Source organism: Rana temporaria, chromosome 1 (genome assembly GCF_905171775.1).
Source record: "Rana temporaria chromosome 1, aRanTem1.1, whole genome shotgun sequence".
Lineage (NCBI taxonomy): Eukaryota > Metazoa > Chordata > Amphibia > Anura > Ranidae > Rana > Rana temporaria.
In genome coordinates, this window is record NC_053489.1 from 368865625 (window position 1) to 368883537 (window position 17913).

The 17913-nt window shown below is 42.2% G+C and overlaps 1 protein-coding gene across 4 annotated transcripts in view; it reads left to right on the forward strand.

Annotated features, from left to right (window-relative positions):
• PIP5K1C (phosphatidylinositol-4-phosphate 5-kinase type 1 gamma) overlaps nt 1-16818 on the forward strand; it is a 486720-nt gene extending 469902 nt beyond the window's left edge. For all 4 annotated transcript variants that reach the window (XM_040322323.1, XM_040322302.1, XM_040322309.1 and 1 more), the window contains 2 exons: nt 9469-9552; nt 16066-16818. In XM_040322323.1, coding sequence (XP_040178257.1) covers nt 9469-9552; nt 16066-16068 — 87 coding nt within the window. In that variant the 3' untranslated portion in view covers nt 16069-16818. The remainder of the gene's footprint in view (nt 1-9468; nt 9553-16065) is intronic.
• Nucleotides 16819-17913: the final 1095 nt, after the last annotated feature.

The window sequence follows — 17913 nt, forward strand, 5'->3', positions numbered from 1 at the left end:
GTCCAGTAATAGGGACAGCTTAGCGCCATCAAAATCCATGTGGGAGACACCACGCATGTGGAACATGATACGCTCCATAAGCGAATATTTGTGTAGTTGACAAATCATGTCCCTGGGCTTTTCTGGGTCGTCTGATGGTGGTCACAGGGCCCTGTGGGTACAATCCATCTTAATATGAGCTGGAGCATCCCGCCCCACTATTTGTTTAATCTTGGAAAAGTCAGCGGACCCCCTGGCGGCTCCCGGAGAAGAAAGCATTGATGGAGCTAGAGCGCTTCTGGGGTGTCCGGGAGGGTTGCGGAGACTCTTGAGAGGCATCCTGTGGGAGTAAAAAATCCCCTATAAGGTCGCTGCAGGTGCTGTAGGATAAGCAGTGTACATGGATCTCAAGGTCCGCACATCTTCACACTGGTAAGGCGAGACCACGCTCCCAAGACTGAATGAATGGCTACCATCTGCCCTGGAGTAACGTGTAAAATGTTCCTAAAGATTAACTTATCCTTTAGGCCGGATTCACACTAGTGCGGTGCGAATTTCAGCTCTCTTATCTCTGCAGAGAGATAAGAGAACTGTTCAGCAGATCAGCTCCGTTTTAGATGCGAATTTGGAGACCTGGGAGAGGGGAGGGGGGAAGTGTATTGAGGTGAATGAGACAAATCCTGAAGAGAAATTAACACATCTGCGAATCAGATGCGTCCCCATAGAAGATAATGGGCCTGAATTCGCACCTGAGCCGCACCGCAATGCCTAGAAAAGGCACACGTTTTTTCGGCAATGCGCAGTGTGAATGCATCGCACATATGTGAACCAGCCTCATTGAAAACAATGTATTTTATAATGTTATGCGAATTGGATGCGGTTTAAGCCGCAACCAATTTGCATAGGTGTGAATCCGACCTTAAAGTGTATTTTCACTTTTTCAGCCAAATTGGGATAACATCTACTTTATATTTGTTACATGTTCCTATTCACATAGTAGAACTCCATTTAACCACTTCAATACAGGGCTTTTATACACACCTCATTACCGGGCCTATTCTGGCACTTCTCTCCTACATGTAAAAATCATTATTCTTTTGCTAGAAAATTACGCAGAACCCCCAAATATTATATATGTTTTTTTAGCAGACACCCTAGGGAATAAAACGACGGTCATTGCAACGTTTTATCTTGCACGGTATTCGCGCAATAATTTTTCAAACGCCCTTTTTTTGGAAAAAAATTGTTTCATGAATTAAAAAAATATCAAAACAGTAAAGTTAGCCCAATTTTTTTGTATAATGTGAAAGATTATGTTACACCAAGTAAATAGATACCTAACATGTCACGCTTTAAAATTGCGCATCCTCATGGAATGGCGCCAAACTTCGGTACTTAAAAATCTCCATAGGCAACGCTTTAATTTTTTTTTACAGGTTACCAGTTTAGATTTACAGAGGAGATCTAGTTCTAGATTTGTTGCTGGCACTCTAACGCACGCGGCGATACCTCACATATGTGGTTTAAACGGCGTTCACATATGTCGGCGGGACTTACGTGTGCGTTCGCTACTGCGCGCGAGCTACCGGGGACAGGGGCGTTTTAATTTTATTTTTTATTCTTTTATTTATTTTTTTACAAATTTTTTTCTTTTTTACACTTCTTTTCTAATTTTTTTTTTTTACTTTTATTCCTATTACAAGGAATGTAAACATCCCTTGTAATAGGAATGTGTGTGACAGGTCCTCTTTATGGAGAGATGCGGGGTCAATAAGACCCTGCATCTCTCCCCCAGGCTGGAAACCATGAGATCGGTGAAAAAAAATTCACTGATCTCATGAATACTGTTGCTTACTAGCCGCAATCGCGGCTTTGTTTACTTACGGGGACCCGGGCGTGACGTCATCACATCACACCCGGGTCCTCCGATGGTCATAGAGATGACTGGTGACCATCTGGTCACCAGTCATCTCTATGCTTCCTGCGAGCGCCGGACGATTCTTTCTCCGGGCCCCCGATGGCACGGGAGAGCCCGGAGAAGCACCGGATGGTGGCGGGAGGGGGGGATGTCCCCTCCCGCCGCCTGTAAGAACGATCAAGCGGCGGAACCGCCGCTATGATCGTTCTTATGCTGCTCAGAATCGCCGGCAGAACAAAAGGATATCTGGATGATGCCTCTGGCTGCAGGCATCATTCAGATATTCACCCGCAAAGCCCAGGACGTCATTTGACGTCCACCCAGGATGGGAGATCCCATCTGTGGACGTCAAATGACAATGGGCGGGTATTGAAGTGGTTAAAAAAAATGGCAGTTTTGCAATTGTAGTACCTTTTTTATTTTTTTACGATGTTCTATTCTGGACCCTCCAGCAAGGAAAAAATCCTAGGAACCTCTCTTTGTTTATGAGGGGGCTTGGCAGCTGTTTTTTTTTTTTTTACTTTTTATTGGGTTTCAAGTTGAGATACAAAACAGAGCCTATTGGGCAAACCCAGGCTTGATCGACATACATCACAAAACGGACATATATATATAAAACAAAGAACAAAACCAACCGAACAAAAAGGGGGGGGGAGAACCCTCTTTACAGTAGTGTCAGTATTGGCACTAGGAAAAAAAAATCAATATCTGCTCCAGTATGGGCAGCTGTGTTTGTCACAATTAGCCCTGTGTATACTGTTCAGGCAGATCATCATTACTTAACTAGATTTGAACACTGACTTCTAACAAATGTGTAGAGACTGGGCTTCTTGCATTGTCTTAATGAGGACAGACTTGGGACAGGCTCACTATATTATTGTGCAAAAGAAAATATGGAAGTCGGCTATGACATCCCCTGAGAAACATCTAACTGGTAAGAGCATTTTTTTTAAACATTTTAGGTTTGCTGTATGAATGGGAAAACACAAGGCTATAGCGGGGTTTTCTCAAATTTGACTGCAAAATTGGAAATATGCTTTAAAGCTGTATGTGGTGTTAATGAACAGTACGATTCATACTGGATGTGCAAAAAAAATAAAAGATGCAAATTGTTTGCAGTTAAAAAAATGCACCTATCCATCCCCATCCCTTATGGTCACCTGCATAAACTACAAGATGACCTCTTGCGTTATGTGTGGAACTACAAACGACACAGGATCACGCGCTCGGTTATAGTTACATAGTCAGGTTGAAAAAAGACACAAGTCCATCAAGTTCAACCATAAGAAATAAAATAATAATAATATCGTACAATCACATATACCCAATTCTATACCCACAGTTGATCCAGAGGAAGGCAAAAAAAAATAAAAAATGCAAAGCATGATCCAATTTGCTACATAAGGGGAAAAAATTCCTTCCTGATCCCCCATGAGGCAATCAGATTTTCCCTGGATCAACTTTACCTATAAATGTCAGTACCCAGTTTTATTATGTACATTTAGGAAAGTATCCAAGCCTTTCTTAAAGCACTTTACTGAGCTGGCCAGAACAACCTATGCAGGAAGTCTATTCCACATTTTCACAGCTCTTACTGTGAAGAAACCTATCCGTATTTGGAGGTGAAATCTCCTTTCCTCTAGACGTAAAGAGTGCCCCCTTGTCCTCAGTGTTGACCGTAAAAATTATGTTATGATGGGGGCCTGGCTTTTCCCAACCTGATTAAATACTACCAACCGGCCCAATTGCGTGCCATAGTCTCCTGGCTCCCCAAAAGGTCGTACAATAAATGGACGGAAATAGAGAAAATCTGGATGGCATCTGTACACCCAAACAGCCTCCTCTGGAACGCGAATGTGGATGTGGAATCCGGACGATTGTTGGGGTCCATGTACCAGATTTGACGGTTATGGTAAAAACTATCCCAAGAATGTGAGCCTAAATCTGAATGTTCACTGATGACCTCCTTTCTATGCAATCCCAAAGTGCCAGCAAGTCTCACTCATCAGATGTCATGACCCTGGGCCTTGCAAAACCTTTTCCACTTCGGACACTTAGTAGACTCCAGATCCCATAGACTTCTATCATTCTCTGAGCTCCAAACCAAACATGACCTCCCCCGACAGGTGTTCTACAGCTACCTACAGATTCGTCATTACGCCCAAACCGTTTTATTGGACATGCCCTCTAATAGTCTTGTTCTGGACCTCAACACAGCAATTACTGATCCACCTCTTCGAGGCACCCATACCTCTTACCCTGAAACTCTTTGTTGGGTCTCTCTCAACCGAAAATAGCCAAACCCTATAAAAAAAACTGCTCAGGCACATTTTCACAGCAGCAAGGTGCTTAATTGTTCTTCACTGGAAGAAAACTGTGCCCCCATCCCAGGAATCCCTTTACGCTACGGTCAAGGACGTGGAACTGATGGAAAAAATTATGGCCAGAATACGGGACAGACTGGCTGACCACAACGGTGTCTGGGAGCGGTGGCATTCTCGGGAGGATCCGTTTTGAGACGGCAACAGAGTCATTGAGGTAACCTGGTGTCGTCTTCTACCTTGTTTCCTCCTCTCTTTTTTTCTGGATATTATCTATGCGTAGTTCAAAATGGCATCAGTCTCGGGGTACAACACATTATATACTTTATACGAGAAACTGCTATTACTGTTGGAATGTGTGATGCTAAAGTTTGGAAGAAGGTTTCTTCCTTCTCAACCCTATGGTGTTTAAATTACGTGTTGTCATATTTCCATTCCTGGTTTTGTTTGCTCACTATACTTGTACCTGTGTACTGCTGTTTTCTCTCAAACTTTAATAAAAACTTTATTTGAAAAAAAAAAATGTGCATTTATTAATTTTTTTTCTTGGGAGCATGTAATGCCTTGCACCTGTGATCAGCAGATCGCAGTTGCAATGTCAGACTCCTGCAGACTTTTCAGGATAGTATGATTCACAAAGGGAAGGGGAAATGGTGAGGAGCACCGGGGCTTTGTGACACCCAGATATTTGAAATAGTCATACACAGTAATGAAAGTAGATGACAAACATTTATTGAAAAAGCTAAAATGTCACCTCTATCAGAGTAGAGGGCATCACTGAGCGTTAAAAATACAAATAACATTAAACATGTGCAAAGTAATACAATACAGTGAATACAAATAGATATTCTGTTATGAATTTTGCCAAGCAGTCGCCGACGTGTTTCAACCAGTGTGGGCTATTGAACTATAGCTCTCAGTTTAACTGTCTGCCTCTATCTCCCATGCAGGAAGACAGTTACATGAGAGCAGGAAGATCACAAGAGTGCTCACCAGCACTGTACTTCATTGAGAACTACAAGCTGTCTGCCTCAATAGTCTATACATTAACAGGAAACTGCAAATGAATGATGCAGCTGTGTGGGTGGGGTCCTGCGCAGTCTTGCCGTTTTCTAATTGTGACAGTGGGTACTGTGAGAGGAGGGGTATCAGGGAGTGAGGGAGAGGATGTCATGGGGGTATCAGGGAGTGAGGGAGAGGATGCTGAACATGTTACACCCTAAATATGGTTGTAACATGTTCAGAAAGGTTAACTTTGCCTTTAAGCTTGGCTTAAATACAGCAGTATCACAATTTATTTTTAACCTAAAACACTTTTTAGGTAGTTCTGACTACAACACTGGCCTAAATTGACTAAGGAAGTAGCAGCCAAAACAGATGTAAAAGCTAAAGGAAATAGGATATCTAAAAATAAAACCAGTGTAATAGATTGTAAGCTTCTTTTTCCACAGTACCACACTGCATTGTCTTGTTGAATAGAGTTGAATAGAATGTCAAAATGGAGTTCACCAAAAAACAATTCAAAACTGCAGCTCCATATTATCCAAATTATCAAAAAATTCTAAATGTAGGCCTTCAGGTATGTGTTTTGTAGAAATTGGCTAAAATCTGGACAGTGCACAAGCACTTGAGTAGACCGCAAATACAAAGAGACCAGGAAGATTTTATCTTGAAGTAATAATTAGAGATGAGAGACAATAGCCACCCATATTGTTCATTTGCTGGACAGTAGGCAAGCAGTCTGGAAAGGCCGCAATGTAAGGCTCCTTTCACACGGACGGCTGTCAACATGGGGACAAGGTGCTTTGGGGTGGGGGGGGCCGCAGGGTGCCCCCCTGTCCCAAAGCACCCCCCCCCCCCCCCTCCCCATGTTGAGGGCATGTGGCCTGGTACGGGTCAGGAGGGGGCACTCGCCCGTCCCCACCCCCTTTCCTGACCGACCGGGCTGCGTGCTCGGATAAGGGTCTGATATGGCTTTTGGGGGGTACCCCCACGCAGTTTTTTCAGAGTAGTGGTTCCTCTTTAAATCCATACCAGACCTAAGGGCCTGGTTTGCTCTTGGAGGGGGAACCCATGCTGTTTTTTTATTTAAAATTTGGCGTGGAGTTCCCCCTAATGATTCATACCAAACGCAGCTGTGATTACCTGCGGTTATGTGCAGATAGCTGCGCCAAATCCTTCCTGGATGCAGTAAATTGTATTTTTTCTATCTGCATCAAACCGCATGTAACCAAACCGCAGCTAAACACAGTGTGTGAATGGGGCCATAGGAAAGCATTGCATGCTTTTAGCTGCGGTAAATACCTTGAGAATCCACAGCTAAAAGCACCATTCTATCCATCTGTGTGAAAGGGGCCTAAGTGTGAGGGATGATGCAGGTTTTATCTTGAAATGGAGTGTATTATTTAAGAGACAATAGCCATAAATATTGTACAGAAGCTGGACAGTATATAAGTGTAGCGGGGTCACCCTGTCAGAGTCTAATGACAGGCCATCCCCTCCGGAACTTTGCTCACGCTTGTAAATATGTAAGGTACCTTTAAGAAAGTTATACATTGTGGGACTTCAAGTAGCAGGAGATATGGACTCCATTGACATTTAGCAGGAACAGACTACACTTCCCACAATGCCCTGCCTCCTTGGAGCACGACACCTCCGCACAGCCTTATGGGAGAGGTTACTTAAAGGCAGGGAGGGGCTGATTTCTCTCTCTCTGGGGACCTGCCTCTTCTGATCTGGGGAGCTGTGTAGAGCTCCACAGCAGTGCTGCTAGGCCTGAAGCGTGGGCCTGGATTTCTCAGGAAGATTAACCATCCAGAAGGAAGCAAGACTCCAGTATCCAGCCCGTGTTCCCGGAGATCGGAGGGACGACCCAGCTGACAACTGAAACAGTGGAGAATCTTCGTCCGGGATCCTTGTGTTGTGGAGCAGTGATTTATCAACGCGCCTTCTGAGAAGAACTCAGGCTGATCGGCCTGTCGGGTGAGAGAGCACATGCTCAGCTTGAAATTCTCCCTTTAGACTCTCTCTTGTGCCACCCCACAGGCCGGAGACACGTGTTGGGCCTCCAGCTGAAGTTTAGAGGCCCCTTTTACTGTTCATAGTTATTATACTGAAGTGACTGACGCTGGCTAGCGATCAGCTCACCAATGTTGCTGTTCAGGATACTTTGTTTAATCAACTTTCCCTCATCATTTACCACTTGTGGATTATAAATCTAATGTGCACCAACCGGCCGCAACGTGAACATTAACTGTTTGCAGGATAGCCCGCTAGCGGGCGCTCGCGAGCACAGACTGTTCACTTTAGTTTAGCTGAATGGTACCATTCTTTAGTCTAGATCTTTCTTTCATTAATGTCATTTGCTGATTCCCGCAAGGGCCCTTTCGAAATCATATTCTGCTAATGTGTGACAGTTGCTCATTTATGATTTAAACTTATGCTTGTCTTCTCTGAGTTCATATAAAGTAAACTCATTCTTTTGGTTTAAATATACTACTGTGTGAAGTGTATTTTCTCGTCTGGAGGGACCATCCATAAAGCAGGTAATATTACTGTTACATTGTCATTGAATATTACATGCCTGTTATTGTGACCCCAGCCCAGCAGAGGTCACAATATTCCCACCAGACTTCTGATGTGTTAAGGGAGGGTTCGAGCCAGTTAAATAGGGGTGAGCCAAGCAAAAGAGATAGTAGATCCCAAAACAACCAGCGGCTCCTGAGGGGGTAGCGCTACATAAGCAACTTGATTAGGTAACAATATAAGAGGAAGAGAAAAGGCAGGTTTTATCTTGAACTAAACATTGCAGTGTATGATTTGAGACACAATAGCCACAAATGAGCAATGGAATGGACCACAAACTTTGAGCGGCAACATAGTATTTTCCCTGCAGCTAAAATTAGAAATTTATCAGCTGAAGTACAGCTGCAGAAACATTGTGGCAGAATTACAGTGCTTGAGCACAAGAATAGTCCACAAACTTTGAGACACAAAGCAGGATTTATTCTGCAGCAAACATTAAAACTTTGTCAGCTGAGGTCCAGCTGTGGGAACATTGTGTGGTGACTTTGCAGTGCCAGAGTAATGAAATAAGACAGGAGCAGTGGCAAAAGCTTTTTATGGTAGCAGGCATCAATTATTATTTTTTTAACTGGATGACATTTTATTTTGCATCTTCAGCAGCTGGGATTATGTACTCATTGATAATTCAAGATTGGTTAATTTTAATAAAAGTGAGCTGATACACACTGCTGGCGCGATGCATTTACCTCTCCGTAAGAAAACCTCCTGCTGTGCTGAAGGCCCTCTTAGAAAGCAAGCTGATTGCAAAGCAAGCTATGTCCAGTGGTCAAGCCCAGGTATTAAATAGTCCATGGGGTCCACACTGCTAAGATTTTCTGAAGCACTTAACCCAGTAGATACTGTCTGCAGCCTGGTCTAGCCACTGTGGTTTAACATAAAAAGCAGCCATTGACACTACCTCTCCTTCCAAAAATTGGAGGCATGTTGGTTATCAGAAGGGATCTTGCCGCCATCAGGAAATGCTGCAAAGAGGTTCTTATGCAGAACCTTTTCAAAGTGCCACAATTTTACCCCACCGTTTAAGCTTTACCCCATTCTTTTCCCTCCTTACTACTTGCACGCCAACCCTCCTCCTCCCTAATATTCCATCTCTGCCTACCTGGACTGGAGGCAGCTGGCAAAGGGTCTTGTGGGCTTTAAGACAGCAGAAAGTGGTATTTTTTTCATGCTGCTGTGCCTCCAGTGCTCAGTCTGTCAGGCCACAGATTATGTGCTCCAAGAAAATACTAGTGGGATGGGAGCGATTCTGGACAAAATAATGGTGACTGGATACCTGCTACTGTGTTCTCTTGTAATGTCAGCAAAATGGTGAACCCTCACTTACTTAAATGTATTTGTGTAAAATTGTATAATATTATCTGACAGATAAACCATTTTCAATTTTTTTAAATGTTGCCATTGGCTAGCTAGTTTTGTTTGTACACGTCTAAAGTTGAATTTATATCTTTCTTGGTTTCTGTATTTTATGCGGTTGTACAACTTCACAATACTGTTGCAAACAGAATTTGTTGTGCTTTAGAAGTTTTACAGCCATGGTAGTGCAGACGTTTACAGTATAATCCACAAATGTGCTTTTTAATAAGTGTTATTGCTCTTTTTATATCCGGTCTTTTTTTTTCCTTATTTCCCGGCTGCTTCCATTCTTACCTGGCTTACCTTGCTTAGCCACCAGATGACCAGAGCTGGGTTTATTCCCCTCTTCACTATAACCCACAGATCCAGCCCATCTCAGATGAAGAAATTGACACAGTAAGTAACTTAAGCAATGGCAGTCGTACTATGTCTTTCTGGTATTTCGTAGCTGCAGCCATGATCCTGGTATAACCATATATATATATATATATATATATATATATATATATATATATATATATATATATATATATATATATATATATATATATATATATATATATATATATATATATATATATATATATATATATATATATATATACACACACACAGTATTTCACAAAAGTGAGTACACCCCTCACAATTTTGTAAATATTTTATTATATTACTTTGCTACAATGTAAAGTAGTGAGTGTACAGCTTGTATAACAGTGTAAATTTGTGTAAATTAATGTCTAAACCACTGGCAACAGAAGTGAGTACACCCCTAAGTGAAAATGTCCAAATTGGGCCCAATTAGCCATTTTCCCTCCCTGGTGCCATTTGACCCGTTAGTGATACAAGGTCTCAGGTGGGAATGGGGAGCAGGTGTGTTAAATTTGGTGTTATCGCTCTCACTCTCTCATACTGGTCACTGGAAGATGAACATAGCACCTCATGGCAAACAACTCTGAGGATTTGAAAAAAAGAATTGTTGCTCTACATAAAGATGCATAGGCTATAAGAAGATTGTCAAGACCCTGAAACTGAGCTGGAGCACGGTGGCCATACAGAGGTTTAACAGAACAGGTTCCACTCAGAACAGGCCTTGCCATGGTCGACCAAAGAAGTTGAGTGCACGTGCCAGCATTGCTGCAGAGGTTGAAGGGGTGGGGGGTCAGCCTGTCAGTGCTCAGACCATACGCCACACACTGCATCAAATTGGTCTGCATGGCTGTCATCCCAGAAGGAAACCTTTTCTAAAGATGATCCACAAGAAAGCCTGCAGTTTGCTGAAGACCAGCAGACTAAGGACATGGATTACTGGAACCGGATTACTGGAGACATATGAGTGCTGCCAGCATTGCTGCAGAGGTTGAAGGCCTGACCGTGCGCTGCACACGGCATCACATTGGTCTGCATGGCTGTCGTCCCAGAACAAAACATCTTCTAAAGATGATGCACAAGAAAGCCTGCAAACAATTTGGTGAAGACAAGCAGACTAAAAACATGGATTACTGGAACCATGTCCTGTGGTCTGATGAGACCAAGATAAACGTATTTAGTTCAGATGGTGTCAAGTGTGTGTGGCGGCAACCAGGTGAGGAGTTCAAAGACAAGTTTGTCTTGCCTACAGTCAAGCATGGTGGTGGGAGTGTCATGGTCTGGGGCTGCATGAGTGCTGTCGGCACTGGGGAGCTACAGTTCATTGAGGGAACCATGAATGCCAACATGTACTGTGACAAACTGAAGCAAAGTATGATCCCCTCCCTTCAGAGACTTGGCCGCAGGGCAGTATTCCAACATAACAACCCCAAACACACCTCCAAGACGACCACTACTTTGCTAAAGAAGCTGAGGGTAAAGGTGATGGACTGGCCAAGCATGTCTCCAGACTTTAACCCTATGGAGCATCTGTGGGGCATCCTCAAACAAAAGATGGGGGAGTGCAAGGTCTCTAACAGTGGAAGATGACTCCAGTGGCAACCTGTGAAGCTCTGGTGAACTCCATGCCCAAGAGGGTTAAGGCAGTGCTGGAAAATAAAGGACACTTTCGGCCCAATTTGGACATTTTCACTTTAATGGCTGTGTGTTGAATTATTTTGAGGGGGCAGCAAATTTACACTGTCATGCAAGCTGTACACTCACAACTTTACATTGTAGCAAAGTGTAATTTCTTCAGTGTTGTCACATGAAAAGATATAATAAAATATTTACAAAAATGTGAGGAGTGCACTCACATTTGCGAGATACTGTATATATACAAATAGTTAATAAAATTTTGTGATTGTTAAATGTAAATTCTGTACCCAATATAATCAGCATATCTCTTAATGCGATGGTCAATATACGATTAATTTATATTATGTGTCTGTATGTGTATATATATATATATATACACACACACACACACACACACACTGCTCAAAAAAATTAAAGGAACACTTTGAAAACATATCAGATCTCAACGGGCAAAATTCTCATGCTGGATATCTATACTGGTATGGACTGGGTAATGTGTTAGGAATGAAAGGATGGCACATCATTTGATGGAAATTAAAATTATCTACCTACAGAGGTGCTGAATTTAAAGACACCTCGAAAATCAAAGTGGAAAAATTATGCAGCAAGCTAGTTCATTATGCTGAAATTTCATTGCAACAAGTCAAAATGGACAACATCAGGGCATGCTTCTAATGAGACGACGGATAGTGTCCAGGGTTATTTCCTTCCAGATCTGGACCAGAGCATCACTGAGCTCCTGAACAGACTGAGGTGCACTGGATGGACCGACACATAATGTCCCAGAGGTGTTCTTTTGGATTTAGGTCAGGTGAGCGTGGGGGCCATTCAATGGTATCAATTTCTTCATTCTCCAGTAACTGGCTGCATGCTCTCGCCACATGCGGCCGGGCATTGTCGTGCACCAGGAGGAACCCAAGACCCACTGCACCAGCGTAGGGTCTGACAATGGGTCCTAGGATTTCATCCCGATAACTAATGGCAGTCAGGGTGCCATTGTGTAGCCTGTAGAGGTCTGTGCGTCCCTCCATGGATATGCCTCCCCAGACCATCACTGACCCACCACCAAGCCGTTCATGCTGAACGATGTTACAGGAAGCATAAAGTTCTCCGCGGCTTCTCCATACCCTTTCACGTCTGTTTCATATGCTCAGGGTGAACCTGCTCTCATGCTCTCATCTGTGAAAAGCATGGGGCACCAGTGGCGGACCTTCCAATTCTGGTGTTCAATGGAAAATGCCAATCGAGCTCCACAGTGTCCGGCAGTGAGCACAGAGCACACTATAGGACGTCAGGCCCTCAGGCCACCCCCATGAAGTCTGTTTCTGATTGTTTGGTCAGAGACTTTCACACCAGTGGCCTGCTGGAGGTCATTTTGTAGGGCTCTGGCAGTGTTCATCCTGTTCCTCCTTGCACAAAGGAGCAGATACCAGGCCTGGTGATGGGTTAAGGACCTTCTACGGCTCTGTTAAGCTCTCCTAGAGTAACTGCCTGTCTCCTGGAATCTCCTTCATACTGCCTGTCTCCTGGAGGAGTTAGACTGCCTGTGCAACCTTTATAGGGTCCAAGTGTCGCCTCGTGCTACTAATAGTGACACTGACCCTAGCCAAATGCAAAACTAGTGAAAAACAGTCAAAAAAGATGAGTAGGGAAAAAAATGTCAGACACCTCCACCTGAAAAAACATTCCTGTTTTGGAAGTCGTCTCATTGTTGCCCATCTAGTGCACCTGTTTCAATTAACAGCAAAGCAGCTCAAACTGATTTACAACCCCCTCTGTATACACCCCTCTCTCTCTTAACTACTTAACTGACCAGATCAATATCCCAGTTTTGGTTCAAAAGTGTTCCCTTAATTTTTTTGAGCAGTGTGTATGTATGTATATATATATATATATATATTGTACAGGACGCCAAGGTTGGGTCCTGGATGGGTGCTATATAGCACCAATATTTGGGGTATGGTCCCTTTAAGGAAAGTGCGGTAGTGTTCAGGGGGTCACCCAGAATGGGTGAGGAATTCCCGGGAGTAGAGTCAATCAGGAGAGGACTGACTCTCAAACCTCTGTCTTAATAGAGAGTTATTTGGGGCCTGGAATTTCGGACGCTCTGAAGTGATATTCGGGTGGGGAAGAGCCTCCACCCCTGACCACAGGGATTCTGTACACATAGGGGTTAAAGGCCTCCAGGAAGCAGCTCATAAAAGACAGAAAGTAGTGCTAGTGCTTTCAAAGTCGGGCCCCCCTTCTATATACTCCCATGTTAAACGTGAGTTTAGGCATGGGCACAGTGAGGCATGGACACAGTGAGGCATGCACATGGACACAGTGAGGCAAAGTGAGGCATGCAGATGGACACCCTAGGCTTATATTCGAGTCAATACATTTCCCCAGTTTTTTGTGGTAAAATTAGGTGCCTCGGCTTATATTCGGGTCGGCTTATACGGTGTGTGTGTGTGTGTGTGTGTGTATATATATATATATATATATATATATATATATATATATATATATATATATATATATATATATATGTATATATATATATATATATATATATATATATAGGCTGTTACTGACCAAATTTTTTTTTATCGATTAATCTTTTTTTTTTTTTTATCGATTAACAACTTAAGCCCCGGACCAAAATGCAGGTAAAGGACCAGGCCCCTTTTTGCGATTCGGGACTGTGTCGCTTTAACTGACAATTGCGCGGTTGTGCGACTTGGCTCCCAAACAAAATTGGCATCCTTTTTTTCCCACAAATAGAGCTTTCTTTGGGTGGTATTTGATAACCTCTGCGGCTCTTATTTTTTGTGCTATAAACAAAAATAGAGAGACAATTTTGAAAAAAATTCAATATTTTTTACTTTTTGCTATAATAAATATCCCCCAAAAATATATAAAAAAAAAGATTTTTCCTCAGTTTAGGCCGATACGTATTCTTCTACATATTTTTGGTAAAAAAAAATCGCAATAAGCGTTTATAGCGTTTACAAAATAGGGGATAGTTTTATTGCATTTTTATTAATTTTTTTTTTTACTACTAATGGCGGCGATCAGCATTTTTTTTTGTGACTGCGACATTATGGTGGACACTTCGCACAATTTTGACACATTTTTGGGACCATTGTCATTTTCACAGCAAAAAATGCATTTAAAATGCATTCTTTATTGTGGAAATTACAGTTGCAGTTTGGGAGTTAACCACAGGGGGCGCTGAAGGTGTTATGTTTCACCTAGCGTGTGTTTACAACTGTAGGGGTGTGTGGCTGTAGGATGACGTCATCAATTGTGTCTCCCTATAAAGGGGATGACACGATCGATGCAGCCGCCACAGTGAAGCACGGGGAAGCAGTGTTTACACGCGGCTCTCCCCGTTCTTCAGTTCCCTGGGACCGATCGCGGGACCCCAGCGGCGATCGGGTCTGGCGGTCCCGGAGCTTCAGACCGGGTCGCTCCCGCGACCCACGGCTGGGTAGATGTAAAGGACGTGCCGGTACGTCCATCTGCCCAGCCGTGACATTCTGCCGATGTATATCGTCGTGCGCCGGTCGTTAAGTGGTTAATCGACTCATTTTGATTAATTATTACGCACATACAGATCAACTACTTTTAGCTCATCTCCGTGCAGGCTGATACCCAGTGCAGCTACCAACCACTGGAAAAATGGATAGCAGGATACAAAAAAAACACAAAGGCAGCGCTCGATGGGAATAGCATTAAAACTTTTATAGTCTTCAAGTAGGTAACAAAATAAATATTGCACTGAAGATAAAATAAATGTAGCTACATAAACTGTAAAAAAGGTGCGAGTAATACCAAACGGCAGCAAAAGCAGTCATAAAAACATAATATGTAAAAAGGTACTACAGCGCTATTACTAAAACCATATAAAATACTAAAGATAAGCTGCAGACACGTGAGGTGCACAAAACCAAAGTGAATAAATAAGAAAATATTGTGTTGCGCTGATAATCAAGTAAAACATTGCATACATATACAGTATATATACCATATACATAAATAAGAACCCCCTACACCTCAAATCAGAGAGGTATATGTGCAAAAGATAAACAAAAACCACTAAAAAAACTATAATGTGAAAAAGTTCTAATAGAACCAGCAAAAATAGTTCATGGAAAAAACACAGTTCAGTACATAGGCTAATAGGAGACAGGTGTGAGATCCACAGTCCTCTGGTGTGCAGCTGTCATTATAGCAAAAAAACCTTTTCCTTCTGGACTCCCCGATTAACACAGGATATCAGCCGCTCATAAGGAGAAAAGAAAGATATATGGTGCAAATAACGTAATAAAATGGGAAATGAACCCTGCAGTACAATGATTGCACTCACGGAACCTCGATGGTAAACAGGCTCAACTGCAATCAGTCATTGAACGCCGCTCAGTGCTACGATCTCCTCAGAAGGACGGATTCGACCGTTGATCGCGTCACTCGGCTTCTCCCCCACGCGTATCGTCAATAGCCACTTGACTTATTCATGGGTGAGTCAAGTGGCTATCACCAGATCTCCAACGGAACTCCCTGAAGGCCCGCAAGCCGACAGAGAGGAGAGTACCAATTATCAAAAGTATATATATATATATATATATATATATATATATATATATATATATATATATATATATATAAATAGTATATAAATAATATTTCAGACAACTATTTCACTATGTTGTGGAACAGGCACAAAATTATTTTTGCTCACAGGTTAAAAACCTATATCTGGCTATGGTCTAGAGTCGAATTATGTTTCAGGCAAATGCACAGCTCCCATTTGTCCCTTTAGACTGATATGTGTAACCTTAGAAACAACCACTTATTTAAATGCTTGAAAAAATTGTTAATAAATCTATGATGGTTTTGTGTTTATTTTGTGTTTTTCAGTAATTACTATGCAGATCTTTTAAGATGAGTATACTGTTACCTTCATGTCAACCTACCCTCCAGGAGTAAACAGATGAAGTCAAGGTCATCAGCGTTGTGATCAGTCTGCAGTGCCAGGATCGTACTATCCATCTGAAATGTACTAAACTGTCGGGCCGTGCTGCCAATGAAGCCAATTGAAGCAGCCACCTCAGGCAGCACTTATGGAGGCACAGGAGGGGGGAGGGAACTAAGGCCAGGGTGTTCATTTCTTAGTATTCTGTCCTCACAATCTCAGCATTATCGAGCTCCCTGCCCCAGCTGACGCTGAGATTGAAATTTAAACAGTCCCCTCATCACTGAGCAAGGGGTGTGTGTGTGCTCATCACTGCTGCCCATACAGCATTTTCTTGCCAGGGAGGGGAGGCAAAAAATGGTCACCCATTCACCCTTGGCATGGCCCTGTAAACTGGTAAAACGCTTATGTGGCAAGTGTTTGGATTTAAACCTCCCTCTTCCAAAAAGGTGAACAATCAATCCAAGTACGCTTTAGATGCAAGTTCTAACATTTGGTTTTATTTTAGGAAAATGGGTTCTGCTGCTACTACTGTTTGAGAGCTGATGGATGACACTCTACTGTTACATATATAGATGAACGAGAGCCATTGCAATGGTTGTTTTCTTGTGTTACAACTCTGGTTGCATACAGTATTAGAAATGCATTATTTAATTTGCATGTATGTTTTTGTGTATAATATTTATTTTGTTTCTTTATGACAATGTTATTGTTTTATTTATATAAACATGTACAACTTGTAAATTACTAAAAGGGGTTAAAGCTGCGCCACTGAACCAAAAATAAAAGTCCACTGAAACTCAAATATATATGTATATGTGCACCATTAGGTATGCACATAAATAGTCAATCTTGAAGATTAAATCCTCCAGAGCTTCAACACCACCGTGACATCAAATATGTTTCCACACTGAAGTGAAGACCTACCACAGAGTGTTAAAGCCGCTTACCAATAGGGCAAGTACGATTAGCAATCGGCTATAGCCCAACCGCGGCCTTTAGAAGCTGTAGCTACTACAGTCTCTAAAGGCCGCGGCTGGGCTATAGCCGATTGCTAATCGTGCTTGCCCTTCTGGTAAGCGGCTTTAACACTCTGTGGTAGGTCTTAACTTTTTTATTTTTTTTTTATTTTTTTTTATTGAATGGTAGGTCTTCGCTTCAGTGTGGAAACATATTTGATGTCACGGTGGTGTTGAAGCTCTGGAGGATTTAATCTTCAAGATTGACTATTTGTGTGCATACCTAATGGTGCACATTGGGACTATACATATATATTTGAGTTTTAGTGGACTTTTATTTTTGGTTCAGTGGCGCAGCTTTAACCCCTTTTTCTATTTATGTATGTGTATTGCACGCAAACTGCTGCCTTCCTTATTTAGCAGCCTATTCAGTTCATTGCTGGTTAATTTTTTCATTTCTTCATTGCTTATTTGTGATTAGCGCAGTTTTTTGTTTTTTCTTTTTTTGTTTTTTCTTAACTTGTAAATTACTGTTTAAGGTTGGCAGTTATGGTTTAGACTTAATGTACACGGGACGTTATATACCCTCTCCTGAATGATTTCACTTGACAGATAGTAACCAACGTTTAAAAAATGTCAGTTTTGTCGTGTTTACATGCCGCATTTAGCCCTGTTTGCTTTTAGAAGTGTTTGTTTTTCGTAAAAATTAGTAAAAATTTTAAAACGCCTGTAAACAAAACGTGGCTAATCACGAGTTACCACGTTTACATGCGTTTACTATTAGTTTACAAGTTGTTACAGGTGTTTGGAGTTTCAAATGCCTCTGACCATCAT